This window comes from Pterocles gutturalis, unplaced genomic scaffold (genome assembly GCF_000699245.1).
Source record: "Pterocles gutturalis isolate BGI_N339 unplaced genomic scaffold, ASM69924v1 scaffold3001, whole genome shotgun sequence".
NCBI lineage: Eukaryota > Metazoa > Chordata > Aves > Pterocliformes > Pteroclidae > Pterocles > Pterocles gutturalis.
In genome coordinates, this window is record NW_010102732.1 from 96,898 (window position 1) to 108,630 (window position 11,733).

At 38.1% G+C, this 11,733-nt stretch overlaps 1 protein-coding gene across 1 annotated transcript in view; it reads right to left on the reverse strand.

Annotated features, from left to right (window-relative positions):
- Positions 1–6,871: 6,871 nt before the first annotated feature.
- The window catches only part of LOC104471149 (mitotic checkpoint serine/threonine-protein kinase BUB1 beta-like), a gene marked incomplete at its 5' end in the record, with an annotated part of 14,222 nt that continues 9,360 nt past the window's right edge, over positions 6,872–11,733 (reverse strand). The window contains 4 exons of the mRNA XM_010086388.1: positions 6,872–7,181; positions 9,230–9,336; positions 9,597–9,768; positions 11,274–11,416. Coding sequence (XP_010084690.1) covers positions 6,992–7,181; positions 9,230–9,336; positions 9,597–9,768; positions 11,274–11,416 — 612 coding nt within the window. The remainder of the gene's footprint in view (positions 7,182–9,229; positions 9,337–9,596; positions 9,769–11,273; positions 11,417–11,733) is intronic.

Below are 11,733 nucleotides of genomic sequence, written 5' to 3' on the forward strand. Positions count from 1 at the left end.
AGAAAAGATGGGAGGGGGGAGAGAAGGGGAGTGAGAAAATAATTCAGGAGTGAGTCAGTCATGCTCCTCCTGCTTAGTCACCTGTAGTGTTTCTCTCCAGACACACCGGAGATTGAGAATAAGATGCATGCCTGCCTTTCACCCACCTCCTCCTCCGGACAAGGACTTAGAAAAAGAAGAGATAGGATGGAGTTTTAGGAGACATTACAGGTGCAAGCTTTCCAGAGAAGCAGAGCTGACTGTAGCCTATTTGCTCATGTTTCCCACCCCCTCCTGTCGCCCCCTGCACTATTTCTCAATTAAATCATCTTGAATCAACCTGTTTGCTGGTTTAAGTTTCTCTGATGGTGCCCTGCAGTTTTGACATCGTAGGGAGTTGCCATGGAGAAGAGGGTGATGTCATTGACACAAAAAGCACTGAATTTACAAATTCTGACAGGAACAGAGCTATTTATATAAAAAGCTGCTTTTCTCCCCCACTCTGTGCTGGGGTGGGTGGAGGCAAAGGCAGCAGTTCCATTCTTGATGTTTCTGTCAACAAGTCTCAGAAATGAATTTTCCTGTTAGAAAATATCCTTAGCCCATGAAATTGCTGAATGCTGTCAGCTTTTGGACTTCATTCATTAGAGCTGGATTTATCTCTCCAGCTCATAGCTATTTTTGAGGTCATATAACACCCGTGTTCGTATAGTAACTTCTATCCTGAAAAATCTATACAGTATTACCCAAACAGAGCCACTTCGGAAAAGAAAGACAATAGCATGTCACAAAAAGAGAGGATATAGATACTCCATTTAAAGGCTTCATGCTGCTTATAATCACTTTGAATAATAACTGCGACTGTTGGTTTTGCCTCGACTATGTGGGGTGCCACTGCATGTTAATGCAACCCTCATATAATGAAGCATTTAGTGCATATAAAAACTGCAAAACACAGAAGAGACAGAACAGGGAAGATGATAAGCTTAGACATGAACAAAAAAAATTTAGAATGCATTTACAATAAATTGGGAGGACTACCAGGTGGTTTAAGAACATGACAGAGAAGGTATCATAGATGTCAAAAGTGTTATTTACACGTATGGCAGCTAAACCAAACAGGCATCCATCTATCACAGCGAAATCTGACAGGCCAGTGGCATTCCTAAAAGCTGGATGCTAAGAAGAATTATTTCACCACAATACAGGTCAAGGTCCAAAATTCAGCTTTGAATTAAAAAATAGCTTAGTTTTCAAATAAAAAAAAGAGTGGATCTTAACAGCTGGTAGAACAACTACACTCCAGCTTAAACAACAGCATCAGTCAGAGGAACGGTTCCCCTATTTTACTCTCTGGATACTAATATCAAAACCAAAACCTGTTTTGGTGAAATGTTACGGGTTGCATTGTACATTTCAACTGTCAGAAGCATACAGTGATAGGGAGCAACAGAAATCACTCATCCAAATGCAGGTTAGGAAATCAGCAACTAAATGTATCAAAGTGTTACCTTGGTTTTTCTCTTCCACAGAATGGAAACATTTATAAATATGTATATTTAGATATGAAAATATACATAAAAGTATACCAGTTTTATAAACAAGAAAACCTCAGGACTTAAATTATTTGTCCAATATCACGTGCAAAGCCAGGAACAATACTTACAGTGGAAGGTAGGTCACCAGTCTGGAACCCTGTTTGTCTCAGAAATGCAGTTTAACACCACTACGGATGCTAGAAACATTAACACAGCTTTGCCAAAACATCCACAGCTTCTGCAGCACAACACCAAACAGCTTGGCTTTTACCGTAATGAAATAACAAGAAGATTCAGAAGCATAGTTTTCTTACCTCTCCCTTCAGCATGTCCAACTACTCAAACACCATTTCCAAATTGCTGGCTCCCATTTTACAAGGACCAGGGTGAATTTACTAGGGAAGCAAGGAAAACAGTAACTTCTCCGTGAGCCTCATCCAATGCAAGTGTGTTCCTAATCTCATGGCAGGTGTTCTGCCTTTCCCCCTCCACCCACATTGCTCTGCATCCATCTCTGCAAAGGATATTGATACCTCAGGAAAGATCACTGCAGAAACCACAATAAAGTTTAAGAAAGTGAAGAATATGCCATATAGTGAAACGCCAGAAACCTAAGCTTGTAATTGAGAAAGTTATGAAGCAATTTGCGGACAATCTAAAAGCATATAGGTATACTGCTCACTTGGATAAGAATCTTCTCAGTTGAGCTGATAGGAAGCAAAAAATCCATTTTGGTCTTGGTGCATGGAGCATATGTGTAGCAGAAATGAATACTCATAAACAATAAGTGATGAAGATGGCTCAAATGTTCACTTGTGCGGGAATTATCTGTTGAAAGAACTGAGGACAGGGTCACAGCGAGTTTTCCATTGTTGTCTAGCTCACCAAGTGAAAAATACGCTTTCCCAGGAGACAAGGAGCAATAAAAATTCTTTCAATTGCATTAAAATGGACTATTCCTGTTACACATTCCCCATATGTTAAGCAAATGAGAGACTATCTTTACAGCTGCCCACACCAGTCACCAGTAACGTTTTATGTTTCAGGCTAGGCAAGACTACTTTCAGCTGACACCTATATTTTACATCCTGATATAAAAACTGCTGCTTTTGGTTGCACAAGATGTAAGCAATAGTTTCCAAGATGTAAGAATATGGCATACTCCACTAAGCTCTAAGTCTTCCATAACTCCCCTACAGACAGAGCAGGAGCAGATGATACGCCACTAAAACAATAGGCGCCTACTTCCAGTTGGATTTAATCCCTGACGTACTTACCTTTTCAAACAGGGTATCAGCAGATCTGGACTGTGAAGCCTTGGGAACGGGCTAATTAAAGGACAAGTTGTAGCCAGTTCAGTTCACAGTACAGTTAAAGCACAAATCCAGGCTGGCTCTTCAGGAGTAAACACAGATCTAAAAGTGTAGCAGAATGGTCCAGAATGCCTTTACTGGGTCTGTTTTGACTGGAAATCGAGGAAATGCACCAACAAGCCATATCCAGCCACCACTGAATTTTGCAATACTCCAACACTCTTTTTCCAAAAAAAATTATTCCTGAGTGAATGATTATTTAAAGTATTGCACTATATCAAAATACGTTACTAGTTTAGCTTCAAGAAAGGAACTATACAGCAGCCAAAGCACTGGGAAAACAAATGTAAGCTCAGGCACAAAAACTGAACAGAAGACTAAGATTCGTCTTTTGTCAGCATTGTGTCACTTCGCTGCTGATCCTGCTTTGTAAATCACACTTCCATACCAGCTGGAGCTACAGAATCAATAATTAAATAGCTTTGGATGGTGCTTATTGCAAAAGGAGAATAGGGAACAAGTATTTCTAGAACCAACAAAAGGAATGGTGTTCTTCTCTGGTCTTAATGAGGGACCTCAATGTTCACATGCTTGTTTAATAATTTAAAATATTCTATCAGAAAAAGATAGAAATAAGGAGGTTTCATTTCCATTCAAAGTTTCTGGACACAGCATTCTGTGAGACTAACCAAGCAGAAGGGCAATGAGTGTAAAATAGTAAGAACCAAGAGAATGAAACTGTTAAAGGAGCTTCAGTCTTCCTTCAGCAATTTTTAAGGGCAATCTTTTTAAGCACATGCATGTTAATGGAACTGCAGTGCCCATAGCCCCAGGCTAAATGAGAGACTCTAACCACCAATTCTCAAGACCACAGTCAAATAACTCACTCAGAATAAGAACACTAAGCTTTTGTACACCAAAGCATCGCTGGGGAAATCACTAGTTCACAGCATGGAGTGCAACACCTCAGAAGTTACAGTTTAGCCCAAAGCCATTTTGGAATATTTATTATTTGGGAAATCAAAAAAGAAGAAAGATTTAGAATTATTTGCTGATGTGCATGCAGGAGGTATGCTTTTAAATGCATTAATAAATTTAATGAACTAAAAACCAGTTGGATCTGATTTACAGTAGGTTTGGTAGAACCAAAGCACAATTAACTAATGTATGGAATCCACAATGCGGTCAGTCAGAGTGACAGGAAAGGTGAAGGAAGAGTGTTCTTCGTAAAAAGTAGTTACTTTTTTCTCTTCTGTAATTCTTTCAATTTTAAAGATAGGGCAAATGGCTCACCAAAGCCTTTTTAAAGTTCTATTTTAAAACATGATCATACTGTCTCAACTCTGCAAAACCTCAATGATGTTGATGAACAGACTGTTTGTTTTCATTACACTGTAGTAAGGAAAGTGATACATCCAATACCTGGAAAATAATGGAAGTCAATTTCCAAATTAATATAAAGATATTAGAAACAGGAATAATTCATCCTATTTAAATTGTTCAAAACCTTACAAAGATTCAGATTCAAACCACATCAATTGTTCACAGTATCCAGAATGCAATTTTCTGATAATAAGAAGAAACCTAGGTTTAAGAAAGACACAAAACCAAAAATTCCTTGGCTGTGTCAAACCTGTGGGACTAGGAAGCATTCCCAGGTACTGGGAGCACACTCCATCCCTGACTGTACAGGTAAGATCTCTGTGCCTACTCTTATGCCTTGGTTCTCTATCAGCTGGAAGAAGAGCTCTGAGCTTTGCTAGTCTGGAAGACTTGGGGACAAATACTGCTGTACAGGGTGAGAGGTAACCCTCAAGATTCGGGTTTTGTATGTGTCTAGAATTCAGCAATTCTGAAATATTTTGCAGAATGAAAGCCTGACAAGAGCCATAAACATAACAGTTTTGCTTAGTCTTGAAATTATCTTAATATTGTCCCATGTAAATTTAAGGCTACCGAAGTAATGCAAAGTAATTACCTTTATATATTGCCAAATTTTTGTTATTTTAAGAATTCCTGAATGTATATGAATCTATAACATAGTCTATAATCAAAATACTATATAATTGTATTGTTTCATATCAAAAGCTGTAAATGCAAGTGTGGCATCTCATGCACCAGCCACAGGAATTCTCCTTATTCATTAGTTGGATTTATACAGAAACGCCTAATTTCAGTATTCCAGGGGACACGCATTAAGTTAGAGTGAAAGCTACAGTTTCTAGTTCATTCTGGAATTTTTCTGTTAAGTAATCTCTCCTGCTAGCACAAGTACAAGCTTACACCTCTGAAAATGTATCAGTCAACACGTGCATGTTTCTACTATGCAGTTTTCATAATCTTCCTATTGAACACAGACCCTACGCTAGCAGAAGTCTCAGACATGAATGCATTTGGAATATCTCTCTCAGAGTTGATAAATACTTTTACCAATTACTTGTTTTAGGATTTTGAACATCCTATATATTAAATACCTTTTTAAGACAGCAGGTGATGAGTAGTACTAGCTGAGACATTTCCTTACAGTGATCTCTTCAGATGTAAAGTATTAGTACGTTAGTTTCAGAGCTTGCAACAGACTTTTTGTAAACATCTGTAGATATCCTTTAAAAAGTAACTTCTAGTTTAGTATTAATGTTTTAGAACTTCGATTCTTAGGGTTGGCTTTTGCAACTCTTTTAATCAGTTTTCTGGTTCTTCGCTATCAAGATCTGCTTTTTTCTTATAATTTGCACTGACATAGTGAAGTAGGAGTAATAAGGTAATGTTGTCATTACAATGCATAAATACTAACAAGGTAACCTGCATCATCTGTATTTCACAGGTGCAGACAGTTATCTTGATGAGCCCTGTGATACTACTGAAAACATTTTAGTAGAAGCAGGGAAATAAGCTATGCATTAAAAAAAACCCAAACTTTCTTACTGCAGGTTACCAAGGTAGGAGAAAAAGCATCATCTGGACAATAATGTTATTGCAAGTGATAATGAAGTTCTGTGTTGGCTGGAAACAAGTCTTGCCTGGGAAGTCCTTGGGATGACTGATACTTTATGAGCATTCTCTTCCTAAGCTACCTTGTTTTCATACCAGTGTTGCTGGATATAAATTGAAAGAGCTGAATGTGAGAGGACAGTAGGTGAGATCTCCCAGACTTAAAGACAATTTAGTATTATAGAAAGAAGAAATCATTAGTGATGCAGTCTTCTACTCTTACTTTCATACATGGGAGAAGCTGTGAGGAAGTAAATTCCAAGTCGGAGAAGCTCCTCTACACTTCAGGTACACAGCATCTTGGTTTTGGGTCCTGTAAATTCTGTTCTCTTGAATAAAATGAAGCCTTTTTATTGGTTTCAATAATACAATGTATAAAAGGTTAACACAAATATCTATCCAAAAATCGTCCCACAAAAACCCGCAAACACTTCAGCACGTAGCAAATTTAGACTTCAGTGAGCATTTTTCAGAGACCTCAATCCAGTCAGTAACTCTAGCCCTTGCAAAAGTAAATAAAACACTTACACTGTGAAGGAAAAATTGAAGTATGCATCTTTTTTACTCATTACTTCATCTACTTTTTCTTATGACAAGCATTTCCGAGAGCACATTCCGAGTAGAATCATTCAAGTTGTGTTCAAGTGTCCAGGAAGTCCTGTGTGGTTATGAAAGCTGCCACCAAATGAGGGGCTTTTGTATCCAGCAGTCATAAACAATTCCTGGTCAGGCAGAAGCTCTCCAGCGTGCACACTAAATTAAGTCTTTTGAAACCATCTGACAGTAACATTTAATATGATAGAGTTGCTATCAAAATACAACTTTATTGATAAAACACTGATTAAAAGACCAACTAAACTTAGGACAAAGACATTTCAGAGACTGCAGTGTGAACTAGGTATTAAACACATTTAAAGGGCTACAAAAAGGACAGGGGGGCAGTTATAACAACAAATTTTCTCTGGCAAACTGCTCAGACACAAACTAGTTCATGTAGCAGGCTTAGGAGGTGACCTGTGCACGGATGCAATATCAGCATTCTTTAGCGAGTCCCGTGTGAAGTGTGGCAGAAACAGCTACAATCACTGTTCATGCTTGCATTTGAAAAAAAATTAAAAGCTAACAACAAATTCATCTGGATAATACAAAATGTATTTGTCCTCTATGAAATCACAGGAAGTTCTCCAAGAGGAAAGCTTCTCCCAGTGCAGCTAAGGATTCATAAAGGTGTTCTTGGAAACGGCTGTCAAACATGCCACTTATTTCCTCTCTTAACTCCCTCAGCAGAGGCACTGTGGACTTACCACCTGCATTCAGAATTCTTCCAAAAAGTTTACTCCAGAAATCACTGTTAACAGTCCTAAAACAAACAGAGCACTTTTCAGTGAAATGGCATGCACACACGACATGTCTGTCAAGATTTACATTTATATTCAGCACTAAATGCCCTGGGAAAACCAAGTCTGAAATAATACTTTCACTCACATGAGTAAAGGTAGAAGAAAACGAGGAATGTATTGTTAAGTTTATACGTGTGGGCCCCCTTCTTCTTCTCCAGTAGGGTTCTGGATAGTAACTGCACAGCCTGTTTCACAAGACTATCAAAACCACTATCAGAGTTACCTCTTCTAGTAATTCTACCCAGAATCCTACTTCTTTTGATCCGTTGTCCCCAGCTTTGACTGAAATTCCTTTCCAATTGATCCCTCCCCTCCCAGCTCCCATAACAGCCAGCCCTATCCTTCCAAACTCAGACTTACCATACCTGCTACTCAGCTCCTCCTGCTCCAATTATCCAGACAGTTATTGCTATTTTTCCCACACCCACGTCCTGATGAGGTCCCCAACATCCTGTTCCTACCTTCTCAACTCAGGCCTTTAGTGGCTTCATCTGCCATTGCTCAATTTAATCTCTTGTAGAATTAAAAAGTTAAATAATAAAAAAATAAATTTTAAAAAAAGGCAACACCTATCAGAAATCTCTCCCTCTCTAACAGAATACTGTTAAAAACAGATCATGTTCTGATACAAATTAACATACAAGAATCCTATTTTTCAGAGCAGGACAGATTTACATAGTTCAAAGACACTTAATGTTAGAATATCTGTCGATAGAGCAAAAGCCAGTCTCCATCAATGATTTAGTTGGGCTTTTTTTTTTTGCCCCCCCTTTTTTTTTTAGTATTTCTGAAACAACAGCAGTGTGAGATATGTATTTACTGCCAACCTATATGTCATTGATATTCATCTCTTGAGAGAACAATCACTCACGGGGATTTTGTTCTTCACAGACTAGTCCTATAAGTTGATGTTCTGAAGAAAAACCAAAAGCTACAGGGTACAGCATGGCATGCATAGCGAGCACCCAGCAGAAGCCTGCTATAGCCTTGTAACTACTGCTATCAGTAGCAGAAAAACAGATATATGCCCAGTAAAGAAAAAAAGTGTTTTTCCCCTGTACACAGCTTAAGAAGATGAGATTTTTTCAAAGGTTGAATACAACCAACTAGGAGGTATAAGTAATGCAGGTTGCTAGGGAACTGGACAACTCCCAGATTGGTAGGAGGTTTTCTTAAAGCAACACTTATAGAGAGGTACATCCACACAGCGCGTGTAGCTAACACACCATGATCCTGAATGCAGACATCCATCAAGTAATTTGTGTCATGAGCAGAGAGCTCTGGAAAATCCTTATGAAATGTTAAGGCAGAAAATTCTGCAGGATGTGCCTAGTAATGTGAACGAGTTTTCAGTCTAAGAACAAACAAAAGGGCAGATAAAGGCAGAGTAGTCTTATAGCCAAAACATGTGTCTAAAAGAGAGCAGTAGAAATTAATACCCGAGGACAAACAGCAGCTTCCAAAAAGAAGCTGCCTGCACATGCATCTTAAATTGTAATTTTAAATTATTTTCCTTCTTGTGCATATATACTGTTTCTGCAACTGTTAGAAACAGAACCCTGGCATCAATGTGTTAGTAGCCCTTTAATATAGCCTAGAATGAAAAATAAAAGCAGAAAAACAAGATAATCTCCATTTCTAAAGCAACACTCTCATGTAATTTTTTTTTCCTCACCATCCACCCACTTAGAAACTTCTCCAAGCTTGGTCTATCAAGTGAAAAGAGACTAAAGCAGTCTGGTCTGAGAGGAAAGAAAAAGTAAAATCATCTTAACTGGACTGGTAGGTTCACATTCAGCTTAAAATTGTCTCCTACACTGCACCAAAGCTACTATATGATGAACAGGTCTAGTAGCTGCAACATTTAAGTCCCCACAGAACTAAGGCTTTTGGCAACAACAGCACCAAGTTCTGTGTTCTAAGTTTTGAAGATGGTACCACTGTAAAGAAAGTGAAGGACATTAGAAGTCTGTTCTTTCCCAGCAGCCTCCTCTGCAAAAGGACTTACTTTGATACATTTTGGCTGATTTTCCAGATGGAATTCTCTTGATAGACCTGGACGTGATCCCCAAACAGCATCAAATGGATGATATCTGCTATGCCAACCAAGTCTACCTGCAATCACAACCAACATCAGAACATTCAACTTCTGCAATCCCCTACAGATTTCTACTGTCTGTACTTTTACACATTTAGGTCTGAACTGGTCTTTGTATCAGAACTTTCCAGAGACCTCCTGGAAAAATGAAAAATTCTCTTTATTCAGTATTTACTGATCAGAGCTTCCCACAGAGTTTTCAAAATATAACTTCAGAAAATAGAGATTTTGTAAAGGGAACACAGAAACTAAGATGTCCTGCTAAGTAGATACTCACCTGATAAGGAAGAGAACTTTTCACCAGAAGCTGTTGTCCATGAGGGGTCTGGGATATTGGAAAGCTGTTGGGCCAACTTACTTGAGACTGTAATCTCAAATCTAGACTGTGAGAGAAATCCACTATCTTCAGAGCTGTTGTAATCTCATCACTAGCAAACGGGTCACAGATCCTGAGCAGAGGAAGCAAATGAAGTTTAAGACAATCCAAAAAAAAATTTTTTTTTTAATGAAATTTAACAGCACAGTGAAGGTGAGTCTTAGCTATGTCGATGCTCCCCTCTGATGGTTAGCTTAAGAACTACTGCTGAAAGGAGCACGCCTGGATGGGAACCTGCTGGCAGCCTGAAGTTTAGAGATGATACTGTTATCTCCAGAGTAAGCAACTGGAAACACTACAGGGTTAATGATGATGCTGTTTTTATATTTGTCAGTTATCAGAAACACAGTTGGTGGCATGGGAAAATAACATAACATTGAGCACTTCTCCCTCTCCTTCAAGAGCACAGAATACTTTCTACAAGAAAGAATTAAGCTTCATAATACTTTGAAAAAAATCTTTCCTAGTCTACACACTAGGGAGGACAAAGAGAAGGGGCAGTTAGGAGTATCTGTACAGATGGCTGCGTACTGCCAAGCCAACAATATAAACAGATCACACTTCTCACTATTATTCTTCTTACATATTTGTATGCTATGAGCATATTTTGTAATTGATACCATGCACTTGTCCTAGGATAGGTTTTGCTATCTAAAAAACCCCCACATCAATATCCTAATTTTTTGGCAGTTTAGTTTGGTTTGTATTTGTCACAGAGAAATCCAGCAGGAGATATCCAAGTCCATCAAGCCACTTGTCAGATCAGTGACTTCCAAAATGGGATGTGTGCACCCTAAGGGAGGTGCAAGACAATCCATTGGAGTGTGTGAATAAAATATTAAGAACTTTAGTACATGTATGTAATTTATAAATAAATTTTATAAATAAAATAGTATTACATAAATTATAAATAAAATATATTGGGGGAGTGCATGTTAGATGACTATAGTTTTAAAATACATTTAAAGTTAATAGCTATTTTTAATATATCAGTGAAGACTAAGAACAGCCTCAGTGCATTCCTTCTAATGTAATTATATCCAAATCATTAGACATTCCAAAGTTACTGTCTTCCCACACTTACTTCACAGCTCTCATTTCAAGGGATATGCAACTTTGTTAACATAACCTGGGAAAGAGCTTAAAGAAGTAAACTAGATCAGTGCATCACGTTACAAGCTGGGCTGTAGTGGAAGCCAGGCAATCTGTTTAAGAAAGTGTCTGGATATTCCAGTCCCACCTCCCCTCTGTCTCCTAATTTCCTGTTTCCCAGAAACGTAAAAACAGAAGGCAAGTTATTTACCAATATCCAGTAAAGTAGGAACTTGAGAACACAGGCAATAGCCTGTTTAGTTAAAGTTTTACAACATCATTGTATCCTATTTCTATAGAAATAAACAAAAGCAAGGTTTACTTCGTTTACGAAGTGTTTTCACTATTTTCAGAATACACTGTAGCCTAAAATAACTGAACTGCAGTATCAGTACCTTGGCTAAAGAGGAGAAATTACAAAAGCACAAGAGCTGTAGCTGAAACTAAGGATTATATATCCTCCTATATTTACAAAAAGAGACAAACCTGTCTCCCAGAAAGACCACCTCTGGACTCAGATCTCCATGGACAATCTCTGCTTTGTGGAGCTTCTCTACCACACCCAGGAGATTATGAACAATCAGTAGGATAACTTCCTCTGTGATGGACTGAGAGCCACGAATAACATCCTGAAACAAAGGGAATAAACATGTATCTATAAGCCATTCTACCTTAGATTAAGTGAAATATTTATAGTTCACCATTTTTTCCTTACTCATCTGTACAGAGATAAAAGTCCTACCCTAAATTCAGTATAATCAGATTTTGCCCATGATCAGCCCAGCCAGAATTAAAAGAACCATATTATTATTCAGAAGTGGACAAAAGATCAGGAGGAAGAAATTGAACTGAAGACTGAAATCACTATTTCATTTGTGTCCTATTTATATGCAACAATTCAAAATGCACTTACAAGACTTTATTTAAAATGTAAATCCTTCAGCAG